The sequence below is a fragment of the Vipera ursinii genome (genome assembly GCF_947247035.1).
Source record: "Vipera ursinii genome assembly, chromosome: 13".
Lineage (NCBI taxonomy): Eukaryota > Metazoa > Chordata > Lepidosauria > Squamata > Viperidae > Vipera > Vipera ursinii.
The window spans coordinates 10,952,918-10,968,644 of NC_139526.1; the positions used below are offsets into that span (position 1 = coordinate 10,952,918).

Sequence of the window (15,727 nt, forward strand, 5' to 3'; positions counted from 1 at the left end):
ACTCTAGGGGCCGGTGCTCATCTTCGTTTCAAAGCCGAAGAGCCAGCGCTTGTCCGAGGACGTCTCCGTGGTCATGTGGCCGGCATGACTAGACACCAGAGGCGCACGGAACGCTGTTACCTTCCTGCCGTAGCGGTCCCTATTTCTCTACTTGCATTTTTACATGCTTTCGAACTGCTAGGTTGGCAGAAGCTGGGACGAGTAACAGGCGCTCACTCTGCTACGCGGCACTCGGGATTCGACCTGCCAAACTGCCGACCTTCTGATCGACAAGCTCAGTGTCCTAACCCACTGAGCCACCGCGTCCCTGTGGCTTTGTATAGTCCCCTATCAAATAAGTAAGCAGAAAAGGAAGTTATTTCCATGGAATGTGGTAAACCAGTGGCTGGTCTTTGTCCTACAGCTGAGCGATAGAAGAACATCAGAGAATCCATGGGATTAGGGAGTAGAAAGATGGTCCAGGTTCAATCAGAATCTGCTCCTTAAAAGAAAACCAGATCACAATGGGAGGGGAAAGCTGGTTTTTGTTTTTTATGGAATGACTTAACAAATGTGTCCATTCACCACCAGTTGTGGGACTTAAACAGCCTGTTTTTTTTTTTGTTTTGTTCTGCCTGTTTCAGCCCACCCATGAAGGCTACTTTTCCTGCTTAGACATCTGGGCTCTGTTTTTGGACTATTTGACCAGTAAAATAAAGAATCGCTTGGCAGATAAAGAAGCAGTACTCAACAGGTGAGCCACACAGCTTGCTGTTCAGGTTGGGTACCAAACAAAAGTCACGCCTTGATTACCTGACTCGGTGTTTTGTCCGTCTCCCTTGAAGAGTTCAAGGTCCCTGCAGGGATGCTTAGAGCAGGGAAAATCTGCACAGCTTTGGTATTAATACCAGAGGTGTCTTCTCACAGAATCTCTTCCATTGCTCTGCGGTACCCATCCTGCCTTCAGACATATTCCGGCAATGCAGGTAGTCCTCGACTTAACAACAGCTCACTTAGTGACCGCTCAAAGTTACAACGTCATGGGAACACAAGGGACTTACGACCATCTTTCACATTTGCAACCGTGGCAGCATCCCGACGGTCACGGGATCAAAATTCAGATGCTTGGCAGCTGACTCATGAAGGCTGCCGTGTCCCAAGGTCACGTGATCCTCTTTGGTGACCTCCTGACCCGCACGGCCAATGGGGAAGCCGGATTCACTTCACAAGTGGGTTACTAGCTTAGCAACTGCAGCGATTCGCCTAACAACAGTGGCAAGAAAAGTTGTAAAATTGAGGCACTTAGCAAACGTCTCACTTGACAACAGAAATTTGGGACTCACTTGCGGTCACACACAGTGGTGGGATTCAGCCAGTTCACAACAGTTCAGCAGAACCGGTAGCTACCGTATTTTCCGGCATATAAGACGACTGGGCGTATAAGACAACCCCCCAACTTTTGAGATGATTTTCAAGATTTTTCGTCTTATACGCTGGAAAATCAGCGAGCCCGGGAAGGCACGCCCTCCCCTCTCACTGTGGAGGAAGCAGGGCAGGCTGGCGTCTGGCGGGAGCCGGCAGGGCAGTCCTGCGCACGCGCGCGCTCCCCGGCTGTTAAGGAGCGCTCCTTAGCAGCCAGGGAGCGCGCGCGTGTGCAGGACTGCCCTGCCGGCTCCCGCCCGACGCTCTTCCCTCTTGAGGCAGCATCGCTCCCCGGCTCCTAAGGAGGGGAGGGCGTGCCTTCCCGGGCTCGCTGATTTATAAGATGACTGGGCGTATAAGACGACCCCCCAACTTTTGAGATGATTTTCATGGGTTAAAAAGTCGTCTTATACGCCGGAAAATACGGTAATTTTTTGTTTCCCAGGCCCAGAATGGACTTCCAGAAGTGTCATCCACGCGGAGAACTAGTTGTTCGCCTATATCAGGGGTCGGCAACCTCGGCTCTTTTATGACTCGTGGACTTCAACTCCCAGAATTCCTGAGCCAGCATAGCTGGCTCAGGAATTCTGGGAGTTGAAGTCCACGAGTCATAAAAGAGCCGAGGTTGCCGACCCCTGGCCTATATGAATCCCACCACTGACCAACACTGGAAGTTTTTAAGAAGAGACTGGACAGCCATTTGTCTGAAACGGTATAGGGTTTCCTGCCTAAGCAGGAGGTTGGACTAGAAGACCTCCAAGGTCCCTTCCAACTCTGTTAGTCTATTCTAAATCTGAAGTGCCAAGGAGAAGGATGATGTGACCCAGAACCCACTTGCAATAAAAATCCTTCGGCTACCACTTCTCATATGTATAGATCCAGTGGTGGGATTCAGCCGGTTCACACCACTTCGGCAGAACCGGTAGCTAATTTTTGGTTGCCCCAGGCCCAGAATGGACTTCCGGAAGCGGCATTCACGCAAGAGAACCGGTTGTTCCCATATTTGAATCCCACCACTGGTCGTACGTCATACTGTGTGCTTGGGAAAGAGCAGAGAAACCATAGTCAATGCGTGAGGCATCACGGAACATGGAACTGTGAGCTGTTTCACTCGAAACCATTAGTGGGAGGCAGTCTGGAATGCGCGGCCTCTTAAATACGTATTAAATATCCAGCAAGCGCATCCTCCAGTCCTCCCTGTAATACGTTTGAGAACAACAACAAAAAAAGCTAATGTATGTTGGAAGACAATATTGTGGGTCTGGCTCACTAAGAATGGAACAATTCTTAATTCTTTCAATCAGAGTTTATGACTTGGAATAGAGTCAACTGGGGGGGGGGCAGCCAGCACAGCTGTCCCTATAATAGCCAGGCCTGAAGAAGCAGACTAAGATTGCACTATTTTCTTTCCATGTGGCTCTTTCTGCAATCATTGGAAGAGGAAATGGAGAGTTGAGTGTGCACATGTAAACGGGAGCGCGTTTGCAGCACAGGGCCCGCCTTTGAGACGTCTGCTTAGCATAGCCCAACCTGCTTTGTCTATTCAGGAGAAGAGTGTCGTATTCACACAATCCAGGGGACGCTGAGGCTGCCAGGCGCCTTGTTCGCCTCCCTGCCTGCTTGGTATTACTCTTACGATCTGATTCACATCAGTATCCTATTCAGCTGTTGCTTGTCTCCTGTGAGAAATGAGGAGCAGCCGGATCAGGCTTTGGTGTTTGTTTCTGTAGGACAAACATCTGAAAGAGAAAATGGTCAGGTCTGTGTCGTGGGTTAGGAGGACAAATCTCATCTACAATAATTTCAAGATCTCTCTGCCCTCCTCCTCCCCCCACCCACTTTTGTTAGTTTGCTTCTGGCGGCATTGAGGAGCTCGCAGCTCCAGTGATTCCCTTGTTACTTAGATCTGACGGAGAGAGAAAATCACACACAGGTAGTCCTTGACTTATGACCACGGGGGACCAAAAAAGTCCATTGCTAAGCAAGCTGGTTAAGTGCGTTGCGCCAAATTTATTTTTTAATCTTTTTTAAATCTATTTTATTTTATTTTATTCAAAAAAGTTAAAATACAAAAGACCCAAAAAGTTTTCAAAGTAGCAAAGAAAAAAAAACACAAGACATTAAAAAAGAGGAGTGCATTAAAAAAAGACTTAAAACATGCACACATATTGTCTCCCCGAGCTGAATGTTGATTAATATATTACTCTAATGTTGTGAAACAGGCCCCAAAAATTTATATCATGTTTATATCAGATGGAGAAAAATCACATACAGGTAGTCCTTATGACCACAGGAGACTGAATGGTCTGTTGCTAAACTTTGTTTAGTCATTTGCGCCCGATTCTATGACTTTTTGCTGGATGTGAGGGCGATCTGGCTGCGACATCTGTCACCCCATTGATCGCCAGGGTTGATTCGGCTGATCTGGCTGGCTAGGCGGGTGTCCCCTTCCTCCCTCACCGCTCCATGTGCGTCCCTCCCGAAGCTGCGCGCTCGGTGGAAGAGGACGACCATCCCAGATAGAAGGAGTGTACCGATCTTCGGTCAAGGGTATACGATCGTATGACTTTTTGCTGCAGTCACTAAGCGAATCCGGCATCCCCCATTGACTTTGCTGGTTGGAGGTCAGCTGGGAAGGTTGCAAATGATGATCAGATGATCCCGGGAGAGTGCAACCATCATATAAAAACATCCCGATTGCCAGGTGCCTGAATTTTGAACCTGTGACTGGGGATGTACGATGGTCATAAGTGTGAGGACCGGTCAAAGCTCACTTTTTGGGAGGGCTGTGGTAACTTTGGTCATGATGTCGAGAACTACCTGTAATTTTTTTTCTTCTGAAAGAAGGATGGGGCAGAAAATAGTTCTTGCCATTTTGCTAGTCACTTCCAGGCAATTAGTCTCAAGTTAGATCTACAAGTATGCTGTGTGGTTTTTTTTAATTGCAACAAGGTTAATTTGTGGGAAAATGGGTTATCTTCTAAATATGCAGTTAGTAACCACCTTATTTCTAGGAAATAACTCCCCCCAGGCCGTGCTGCAAATCTGAGAAATTTAATCTACCCTAAACCAGTGGCACTAAAATGTGTGGGATTTACGTTTCATACTCCTTAATCTGCAATTGGGAAGGGCAAGTGCTTTTTTATTCAGAAAAAAGAGTTTCCTACTGCAGGGGTCCCCAACCCCCTGGTCCATGGACCGGTACTGGGCTGTGGAATGCCAGCAACCGGTCCGCACGAACAAGCAAAGCCCCATCTGCAGGATGCAAGCAGGACACAAAACCACACACCCTCCGGTCCGCGGAAAAACATCTCTCCACGGAACCGGTCCTTGGTGCTCCAAAAGTTGAGGACCTCTGCCCTAAGTGGGATCAGTGTTATCCAAACCGTGCAAGGAAAAGTGCAGAAGAGCCTTGGTGGAGTAGTGGGCTAATGCCTCCTTAAGTAACACCAGCTGCCTGCAATTAGTGCAGGTTCGAGTCCCACCAGGCTCAAGGTTGACTCAGCCTTCCATCCTTCTGAAGTAGGTAAAATGAGGACCCAGATTGTTGGGGGCAATTAAGCTGACTTTGTAATAATGCCGCTTGGGGGCCCCCCGAAAGCCCTAATAAGCAGGCATATACATAGAATGAAGGCTAAGCACATTGATTTGTGCTTTAAAGGGGGAGATCCTTCTCTGTGGGCGCTCCGGAGCTGTGGAATCAGCTACCGGTAGAGCTCCGGATGGCGCCCGATCTTCGCTCCTTTCGTCGCGATCTCAAGACATTTTTGTTTGTACAAGCTGGCCTAGCCTGATGGGGATCGGTGGGGTTGTTTTATCTTTGGTCTTTTAATTTTATCTTGGGGTTTTTAGAATTGTACTTCTATTGTTTTTATCTAGGGCAATTGTTTAATCTCTTTTTAATGTTTGTATTTGCTATTTTATTCTGCCCTGTGAACCGCCCTGAGTCCTCAGGGAGAAGGGCGGTATATAAATGTTATTAAATTAAAATTAAATTAAATTAAATTGTAAGCCGCCCTGAGTCTTCAGAGAAGGGCGGGATATAAATGGGATTTTTTTTAAAAAAAAGTGAGCAAATCAATTTCCATGGGCAAATTTATGCAGATTTCCACATATCAACTGGCAGAAAGGTTAGGCAAATTTGCTTTTTAGTTACGCCTCATTTGCATACAACTCAGTGCAGTCTGGGGGAAGAAGGAAAGCACTATTTTTTTTTCTCTTGGTTTTGAGAAGTCACCAAACTTGCCTTCAAAGCTCTCCCCATCACTGAGAAAGATTTTTTTAAAAAAAAGGCTACAGTTCTCTAATGGTCTCCAGGGGCCCAGTGTCATCAGCACTGGGATGAATTGGGGACTTCTCTGTCTGGCAAAATTCACAGCAAGCCATACGTGTCAATCTTGCCTGGACACGATGCCTCGATTAGGTTCATCGACGGAATACGCCTGCTGAAGAGAGTTTTGAACAGGTCTGGTTATTAGCTGCTTGGGGATACCCTTTTTCAGCAGAGCAAGCTGGAGCATTTCCTTGCAACACCTGAGGCCGTGTGCTTTTTTTCTTACTTCCTGCTGCATCCTCATTTTGGACCCTTTTGCTTTTTCCCCCAGGTACGAGGATGCTTTGGTTTTGCTGCTGACCGAAGTACTGAACCGGATACAGTTCAGATACAACCAGGCCCAGTTGGAAGAGCTGGACGATGAGACGCTGGACGATGATGTAAGAAACGGGGTCTTGGAGGTGGGAGACGGGAGCCGAGAGGCCGAAGTCTCCCGGCATTCCCGCCCTACAGCATCCTATTTGCAACTTTCGAAGGATGGCCCGAAAGTGCTTTTTTCCAAGGGCAACTGGGCTTCCTTCGTTTTTTCCTTGGAAGACATTTTGCTTCTCCTCCAAGAAGCTTCTTCAGTCGAACTAAAGAGCTGAAGAAGCTTCTTGGATGAGAAGCAAAACGTCTTCAGGGGAAAAAAGAAAATCCAGTTGCCTTTGGAAAAACACATCTTTGGGACAACCGTGGCCTGGATGCCTCATTTGGAGGATATCAGCTTTAAGCACCCAAGTCTAAACAAAGTCAGCATTAGGGGATTTTAAAGCAAGTGTAGATTTTGAACTGGTGTTAGGCTGGGTTTGGACAGACCTGGATTCAGAATTCCCCTGGACACTGGAGCTGATCAAGAGACATTGAATCGTGCTTTTTTCTTAGGTCCAGCATCGGTTGCCATGTTTGTGAGACCAAAAGTGTAGGTGGACACCCATTCTCAGAATAAAGGCAATTACACACACACACACACACACACACACACACACACACACACACACACATATGCCATAGAGAACAATGCAAATAACATTCTGTGAAAGAGTGTCCCAACTCCAAGGATCTAACTCCAGTTGCACTTAAGGGAAATGAGATAATAATGGAGCCTTCCACTTCAGATTATAGATGAGTAACGTCATTTCCAAACCATGCACCATGCTGAAAATATTTCCCCTGATTTGTAAACCAGCACGGACAGATTGGAATTTTTCTCCTTGGGGCGGTTTTGACTTCGTAATATCATGGCTTCCTCGCCCCTTGTTCCAATAAGATTCCTGGTTGAGAGTTAAGAGCCTTGCTTTGAAGGAAGTACAAATGGCTGATTCTGCCTTTGTTTTTTAACCCCTGAACAGCAACAGACCGAATGGCAACGCTATCTCCTTCAGAGCTTAGAGGTTGTGGCCAAAGTTATGGAGCTTTTGCCAACTCATGCCTTCTCCACCCTGGTAAGTGGACCGAGTGAATGTCACAAAAGAGTAAAGAGTTGAGAGGGATCTTGGAGGTCATCTAGTCCTATTCCCTGCTCTGTGCAGGGCCCACTAGAGCAGTGCTTCTCAACCTCGGCAGCTTTCAAGGGTCTGGACTTCTGGGATTCCCAGAATTCTTCAGCCAGCATTTTTCACGCTCCAGAGCTGCCTGGCAGAGGTAGGACCTGGCCTGCCCTTTGGGTGTAGCCTGGAAAAATCCTATTTACGCTATTTGGGAGAAGAGTTAACTTTATGGGGTTATTTGAAAACAGGAGTTATGTTAAATAGGACAGGCTAACATCCAAGTTCAGTGATGGCGAACCTTTTAGAGACCGAGTGCCCAAACTGCAACCCAAAACCCACTTATGTATCATCGGGTGCCAGGTGGGCATGGCCACTTGGGTGGACGTGGCCCATTGGGTGGGCGTGGCTGCGGTGGTAATGGCAGACTGGGTGGGACTAAAAAGTTCAATCAATCAGTTCCAACTTTGCGAGATCTTTTTTTTTTTCCGTGAGAAGTTGAAATTGATTGATTGATTGAATCTGTTTGGGGGTTTTTTGCACACGGCGGCGGAGCAAAGAGGGTTTATTAAACCCAGCTGAAGGCCTAGGACTGGGGCGATGGCACATGTGCCCACAGAGAGGGCTCTGCGTGCCACCTGTGGCACGCGTGCCATAGGTTCACCACCACGGTCTTAGTTAATCCTTCCCTGGCTCTCACTATTTTGCCCTTGCCCTAAGCACTCTCCTAAGTACAATATTGCTCGTTGCTTTATCCTGATTCGTTTAAGCCTTGGGAACTTTTAAGATGGGTGGACTTCAATTCCCAGAATTCCCCAGCTAGCTATGGGGAGCCCACACCTCTTAAGAGTCCCCAAGGTTGAGAAACGCTCAGTTATAGCTAGAAGTTTAATGATTTTTCCCACCTCCCCGTGGAAAGCATTGTGCTGAAAAGTTAATCCGGCGCCTAAAATGAGGTGGTGAGAATCAAGCCAGAGTAGCTGGCAAACTTTTACACAGAGAAGATTTGAGGGAAATTCTCATCTCGGAACCCAAATAGATAAAAGCGACTTCATTTCTAGGCCTCTGCAAAACCCTTGAGTTGTTCCTACTGGTTTACTACTTACCGCACTAGAAGTGATATCGCCAGTTCCTAATGTTCTCCTTCCTTATTCACGATACGCTCGCATGGTTTGTTTGGGTTTTTTTGCAGCATGGTTGGGTTTTTGATTTTATTTTATTTTTAAAAAAAAGCTTTTTGAATCTCGTGTCCCTGTCCCAATAAACATTGGAAACATGTGATTAGCCACCGTGTAGACAATAAAAGCGGCTTCAGAAATGAAAGCCGCTCTGTGTTTCTTCGTCTTAGCGGACGGATGGATCTTTGCAGGCTCATGTCACGTCCTGTTGAATAGCTGGGCACTTCCAAATATCAACAGGCAGCCTTTGTCTTTTGGTTACTTCTGCAGAGTGTTCCTGCCACGAGATTTTGCTTTCGTTTCCCATTTGCTACATGAGGGTAACTTCCCCGGTGCTATTTTATTAAAGGAGCGAAGGTGGTTATTATGTCCGTCCTAATCTTTGAGTCCATTATAGAGCTTTGACCCAGGAGTCTCTTTTTTTTTTAATTGAAAAGTTTTACAATACATTTTTTTTTAAAAAAAAAAACACACTCCCTCCCTCCCCCCCAACCCTACCCTCCCCTCCCCCCTCCCCGACTTCCCAGAGCTGAACACAGGGTATTAACTTACAAACTTAAGCTAAAATATGCTAACAACAAAAGTAAAACATTAAATTCTATCGCACTTTAACTCTCTGTAAACATAACTATATTACTAACAAATAACTAATAATACATCGTATAAAACCACTGCGTATTCAAATGCTAAATGAAACTTTTTAGTCCCATATTTATTCTGAATATATTCGATCCATCTTCTCCATTCCACAATATGTTGCGATTGTTCTTTCAAGTATGCTGAAATCTTTGCCATTTCCGCCAAGTTGGAAACTTCCAAAGTCCACTCTTCTATAGTAGGCAGTTCCTCCTTCTTTCAATATTGCGCTACTAAAAGTCTTGCTGCCGTAATTAAATTCAACATCAATTTAATATCTGTAACAGTAAAATCTGTAATAATACCCAACAAAAACAACTGCGGAGAAAACCTTATCTTTTACTTAAATATCTTTTGCATGTTCCACCAAATTTTAATCCAAAAAGCTTTAACTTTTTTTTACAAGTCCACCATATGTGATAATACGTTGCATCCTCACAACCACACCTCCAACATTTGGGCTGGCAATTCCGTACATACTTGCTAGTTTTTTAGGGTCTAAATGCCACCTATAAAACATTTTATAAAAATTCTCTCTTAAATTTTGGGCTTGTGTAAATTTTACATTTCTAACCCAAATCTTTTCCCAAGTATCCATTGTTATCACCTCCTGAAAATTCTGGGCCCAGGAGTCTCTTAATTCACATTTTTAGGCCAAGTCTATCCCATTGACCTTTGTCCTGGGCCGAAGCACCTTCCTTCTGCAGGAATCGTAGGATTGTAGAATGAAAGAATTGGAAGGGACTTTGGAGGTTTTCTGGCCCAACCCCCTACTCAAGCAGGAGATCCCCTATACCAGTGATGGCAAACCTTTTAGACACCGAGTGCCCAAAAACCACCCTGCCCCCCCTGCACGCCCCACTCTGCTGCCTGCCCCGCCACCTGCCCCCTCTGCCGCCCACTTGCCCCCGCCCTTCCCATCCGCAGAGCCTCCTACTGCCCCCACGGCCCACCGCAGCAGCTCGCCCAGGCAACCCTGCAGTGCCATGGCAGCCATGCCCTCTGCCTATGCCCTGCAGCATCATCTGTGTGCGACGGGGCCCGCGGGCGGTGTCTTGTCCCTGCTGCCCAGCTGCCATGTCCTTGGCTGCACTGCTCCACGCAGGCCGTGCCCGGGGGCGGCTCTGCCGGGGTGTGTGTGTGTCTGCTGGTGAGGAGGGGGCCATGGGGGAAGATGGGGCTGGGGGGGTTTGGCACGCGTGCCCACAGAGAGGGCTCTGAGTGCCGTGTCTGGCACGCGTGCCATAGGTTCGCCACCACTGCCCTACAGCGTTCCAGACAAATGATTGCCAACTCCTTCTTGAAAAGATGGGGGAGCAAATAAATTTGATAAAGAAATATTTTTTTAAAAAAAAACCTTCCCTTTTAGGTATTCCTACGAGAACACTGCCAAGTTAGAAATCATGAGGTTGTCCTTAACTCAGTGTTATGACAGACCGCCCCCCCCCAAAAAAAACTTAATTATGATCAATTACAAAGTTCAGTGGCTACTTCCTCCATGGACACATGATAACATTTGGGGTGCTGGACCATTTACAGCGTCCCCTCGGTCACATGAACACAATTCATGCTGTTTTTTTGCCGAAAACTGACATTTGCTTCCAGTTTTTGGCAAAAGCACCTCCATCCTTCCGAGGTAGGTAAAATGAGGACCCAGATTGTTGGGGGCAATTAAGCTGACTTTGTAATAATGCCGCTTGGTGTGTGTGTGTGAAAGCCCTAATAAGCAGGCATATACAGAGAACGAAGGCTACTGCTAAGCTTGTAAGCCGCCCTGAGTCTTCGGAGAAGGGCGGGATATAAATGGGATTAAAATAAAAATAAATAAATAAATAGCCAACAGTGAATTGGCTTCAGGACTGCGGCATTCGCTTAATGACGGCAGATTCACTTAACATGAGGATGATTCATGTAATGCCCCATTACGAACATAAGTCAAGGACTACCTATATGGGAAAATTTTGCAAAAATAAAATCGGGCAGCTGGTGGTAAATCCAAGGAACTCAGCCTCATGTTGGTTCAATTAGGTTCCTGGAAAGAAGCGCAGATTTTGATTCCTCTATTGTACGTTTCATAATTTTCTTTCAAACTGTGGCATACCTGCCCATGCCTGAAATTAGTGTTTTAAATTTCTTGGTGTGATAAGCAAGTCTTGCAGAGACCACTTGTTTCCCCACTGTTTCAAAAGGACGAGATGACTTTTCTTGGGGGGGGGGGGAACTAAATCACTCCAGACATTTTATTTATTTATTCAATATTTTACCTGCTGTGTTGAGAGAGACTTGTTCCAGTCTACAACCTACAATAAAACATTCTGAAGTCTCTTAATGAAACAGTCTAGATAATTTCACATAGCAGTAATCAATAATTAAAATACAGATAAAAATCAGAAAGCAGCAACATAAAAGGCATGATGTTATTGTAGCCTAAAGATGAGGCTTTAAAAAGGTGGTCCCAGGTTTAAAACTCCCTTTACAATGAGTTTCCACAGTGGCCTTAAGTAAGGCATGGTGTAGGTCAAACTGGAAAATAATTCTCTTTAGAAATGTTTTCCCAATGGTTTTTCACTGAAAGAACTATGTTGTCTGGAAATAATAGAATTTTTTTTTTTAATCCCATTTATATCCCGCCCTTCTCCGAAGACTCAGGGCGGCTTACAATCTAAAGCACAAATCAATGTGCTTGGCAATTGTGTCCCAAACGTGCATTTTCAAAAGGCAGCTGGACTTGGTTTTTCCTTGAAGACGTTTCGCTTCTCATCCAAGAAGCTTCTTCAGTTCTGACTCGTCTTCAAGGTAAAAACCAAGTCCAGTCGCCTTTTGAAAAAGCACCTTTGGGACAACCGTGACCTGGAGGACTGGAAAATCTCTGTAGACAATTGAAATGGTGTTTTGACACTTGCTGAGAAGGCCAGATTGGAAACCGTGCCACGCAGCTATGCTGACCTTACAAAACTTAATTTCTTTTTTTTTATTGAAAAGTTTTACAGTACATTTTAAACATAAATTGACCCCACCTCCCCATAAAAACCCCCTTCCCTCTCCCTCCCCCCCCTCGACTTCCCAGAGCTGAATACAGGGTATTGCCTCTAACAAACTTGAACTAGAATATGCTAACTATCTATGAATACACTTTAAATCCTAACGCATTTTAACTCCCGGTAAAGGTTCCCCCGCACATGCGTGCTAGTCGTTTCCGACTCTAGGGGCCGGTGCTCATCTCCGTTTCAAAGCCGAAGAGCCAGCACTTGTCCGAGGACGTCTCCGTGGTCATGTGGCCGGCATGACTAGACACCAAAGGCGCACGGAACGCTGTTACCTTCCCACCGCAGTGGTCCCTATTTTTCTACTTGCATTTTTACGTGCTTTAGAACTGCTAGGTTGGCAGAAGCTGGGATGAGTAACAGGCGCTCACTCTGCTACGCGGCACTCGGGATTCGACCCGCCAAACTGCCGACCTTCTGATCGACAAGCTCAGCGTCCTAACCCACTGAGCCACCGCGTCCCTATAACTCCCCTTAGGCATAGCTAAATAATAATGCATCTTGTTAAATTCTAATACTCATTCGTATGCTAAATGAAACTTTTGAGTCCCATATTTATTCTGAATGTAATCAATCCATCTTCTCCATTCCGAAATGTATCTTTGCTGCGAGTGATCTTTCAAATATGCTGAAATTTTTGCCATTTCTGCCAGGTTCGAAACTTTTAGAGTCCACTCTTCTATAGTAGGCAGATCCTCCTTCTTCCAGTATTGCGATACCAAAAGTCTTGCTGCTGTTATTATTTTCTTTTTATTCATCGTGCTTGAGATGTCACCCATTTTGACTTTAATTCAGTTCTTGTAGTAATGGCTTCTTTTTCCCTTTAGTTTCCAGTGCTCCAGGAAAACCTGGATGTGTATCTGGGACTCCAACAGTTCATTGTCAGCTCAGGGACAGGTAAGATGAACCTTCCTATGCCTGAAGTCTCAGGACAGTTAAATGTGACCAATGTTAATTAATACTAAGAGCCCTGGTGGCACAGCAGTTAAAACTACGTTATCGCAGGCAAACTCTGCCCACAGCCGAGAGTTCAGTCCTGACCGGCTCAAGGCTAACTCAGCCTTCCATCCTTCCAAGGTCGGTAAAATCCAGATTGTTGGGGGCAAGATGCAAATAATGCTGGTATTGTAAACAAACCAGAGAGTGCCATAAAGTGCTATGTGGTGATATATGTGCCTAAAATACTCTGCTATTGATACAATTTTAAGTGGGCTACCGCTGATTTCAATCTTTCACAAAAAAAGATGAACGAACTTTTAAGCGAGAGGGTTCCACCCTACATGAAGTCCACGCCTGCCAAGCTTCAAGCTGGGCTGGTCATCCAGAATTAGCTCCTTCCAGATGGCCGGTTGTGCATCCAGGGCTAGCCCTGTATTTTGCAACGTACTCACGTAGCTTGCGGCCCCATGATCAGGACCAAGATAAGTGACTGAGTGACCTTAGAGGCAGTATATACCTGATCGAGCGGATTATAATTGCCTGGTATTTGAGGCCAGGTTGAGCAGAAGAGCAGAATTCCCACCCTGGAAGGGCAGTGGGCCAAATGGACCCATCTCTGCCAGCGTAAGAGTCAGGGCACTAAAGCGAAAAGATCTCGGTTGGGATCGTTTGAAAGGAGCTGAAAACACCTCTCTTTGGAAAGGGATCGGGGTCTGGCACAGAAGAACAGCTCAGTTAGAATGTGACGGGGAATTCAACACCCATTTGTCCACGTTTGAGAGAGGGCAAAAATTTCTTACTAGGGTTGCACGTAATTCATCCTTGCCAGAATATCGGTGCCATTCCTAATGACTCTTTTGCCAGTGGCCGCAATCCGTAGGATCCGCCTGTTCCCTATATCTCTTTTTGCCATTTTACCCACCCGCTTCTCCCTACCCCACTGGTCGCTGTGGCAAATGCACACCCCTTTCTTGGGGCTACACCTGAGAAGCCATACTTGGCTCTATCTGATAAAGGGCATTGTGTTCAGGCATTAATAAATCAGCTTTGAAGTTTTTGTTATTGCCATCTCCATTCTGAGCTGGTAGCCATTTCTTCAACAGTTTCCAGAATCGTTACAGAGACAGAGGAAGGTACAAAATGAAGTGGTAGCTTGATATTGATTGACAGGGGTGCTTTAAAGAGGACTGAAAAGGATGTTTTGGAAGAACATACATTAGAAGAGTTTAAAAACTGGCTTTGCGTACACAGCACTCTCTTAAGTCCATGCTAACTTGTTCCAAAAAGTCCTGTATCCTTCAAATCATTTACAAGTAGTCCTGGACTTGCAACCATTTGGTTAGTGACAGTTTGAGGTTATGACAATGAGAAAAAAAAATAACTTATGACCATTTTTCAAACTTAATGACTCTTGCAGCATTCCCACGGTCATGTGATCAGAATTCAGGGAAGGAGAACAAACGAGAATGAGGGAGAATTAAAGGAGGAATATCCTGTTCAGAAGAATCCTTTTGTTCAGTTTGCAGCCATGAAAAGGCCTCCAGTTCAGAGCTGTGATAGCCAAAGCCGAATGCTTGCAGTCTAATCCCAATAATTGTTTCATTTCCGGCAGAGGGAACGTTGTAATTACATTTCTTCTCTGAGAGCTTCCAAAGTTATCGTTGTGGATGAGCTTCGGTTCCGTTAAGAGCAAAGCTGGGGCTGGGCCAGGGGTGGGGAACTCTGGCCCCTTTACGATCTGTGGACTTCAACTCCCAGAATTCCTGAGCCGCCGCTAGCTCGGGAATTCTGGGAGTTGAAGTGCGCAGGTCATAGTGCTCACCCCTGCACTAGGGGATGGAGAGCAAAGGACCATTTTGACAGATTTCCCTCATCGGGGCAAGCCATCCCCGGGGTTTTTACATCAAGGCATTTTGGTTGCCTCTCCAGGCCACCGGCTGAACATCAGTGCGGAGAACGACTGCCGGCGTTTGCACTGCTCTTTGCGGGACCTCAGCTCCTTACTCCAGGCGGTGGGACGACTAGCAGAATACTTCACTGGGGACATGTTCGCAGCCAGGTTCAGCGACGCTCTTACCATAGTGGAGAGGTAGGTATCCCCCAGGTGTATGAAACTAAAGCCTAATGCCGTGTTTCTCAAGCTCGGCCACTTTAAAAGATGGGTGGACTTCAACTCCCAGAATTCCCCGGCATCTCTTCTATTGGCTGCCCCTGCTGTTGGCTAAAGACACTTCAATCTCAGCCATTCTCTCTTTTTCCCCCCACCATGCAGGACTTTTGAACTCTTACGTTGTTATTATTAAGGGGGGAAAGGGAGGGACGTTGTACAAGTGGTCCTCAACTTACAACAGTTCATTTAGCGACCGTTCAAAGTTACAACGGCCCCGGGGGGGAAAAAAGCAACTTGTAAACGCTTTTCACTTAAGATCGTCGCAGCGTCCCCACGGTCACGTGATTAAAATTCAGAGCACTCGCCCAACTGTCTCATAATTATGACGGTTTGCAGTGTCCCGGGGTCATGTGGATCCCCTTTTTGGGACCTTCTGACAAGCAAAATCGACCCGTGTAATTACAGTCACAGTTGCAGGAACCACAGTGAGCCAATCTCGGAATCTCAGACATCATCTGAAATTATGAGGCGGCTTCTTTCAAAAAACTAAAACGATGAGAATTGGCAAAGTTGTAACCCTGTAGAGGGATAGCTTTGGGCAGTATCAAGACAGATCCAAA

At 46.1% G+C, this 15,727-nt stretch overlaps 1 protein-coding gene across 4 annotated transcripts in view; it reads left to right on the forward strand.

Annotated features, from left to right (window-relative positions):
• XPO6 (exportin 6) overlaps nt 1-15,727 on the forward strand; it is a 60,828-nt gene that overhangs the window by 28,694 nt on the left and 16,407 nt on the right. For all 4 annotated transcript variants that reach the window (XM_083372756.1, XM_083372755.1, XM_083372757.1 and 1 more), the window contains 5 exons: nt 624-733; nt 6,006-6,114; nt 7,066-7,158; nt 12,886-12,955; nt 14,927-15,086. In XM_083372756.1, the coding sequence (XP_083228882.1) occupies nt 624-733; nt 6,006-6,114; nt 7,066-7,158; nt 12,886-12,955; nt 14,927-15,086 (542 nt within the window). The remainder of the gene's footprint in view (nt 1-623; nt 734-6,005; nt 6,115-7,065; nt 7,159-12,885; nt 12,956-14,926; nt 15,087-15,727) is intronic.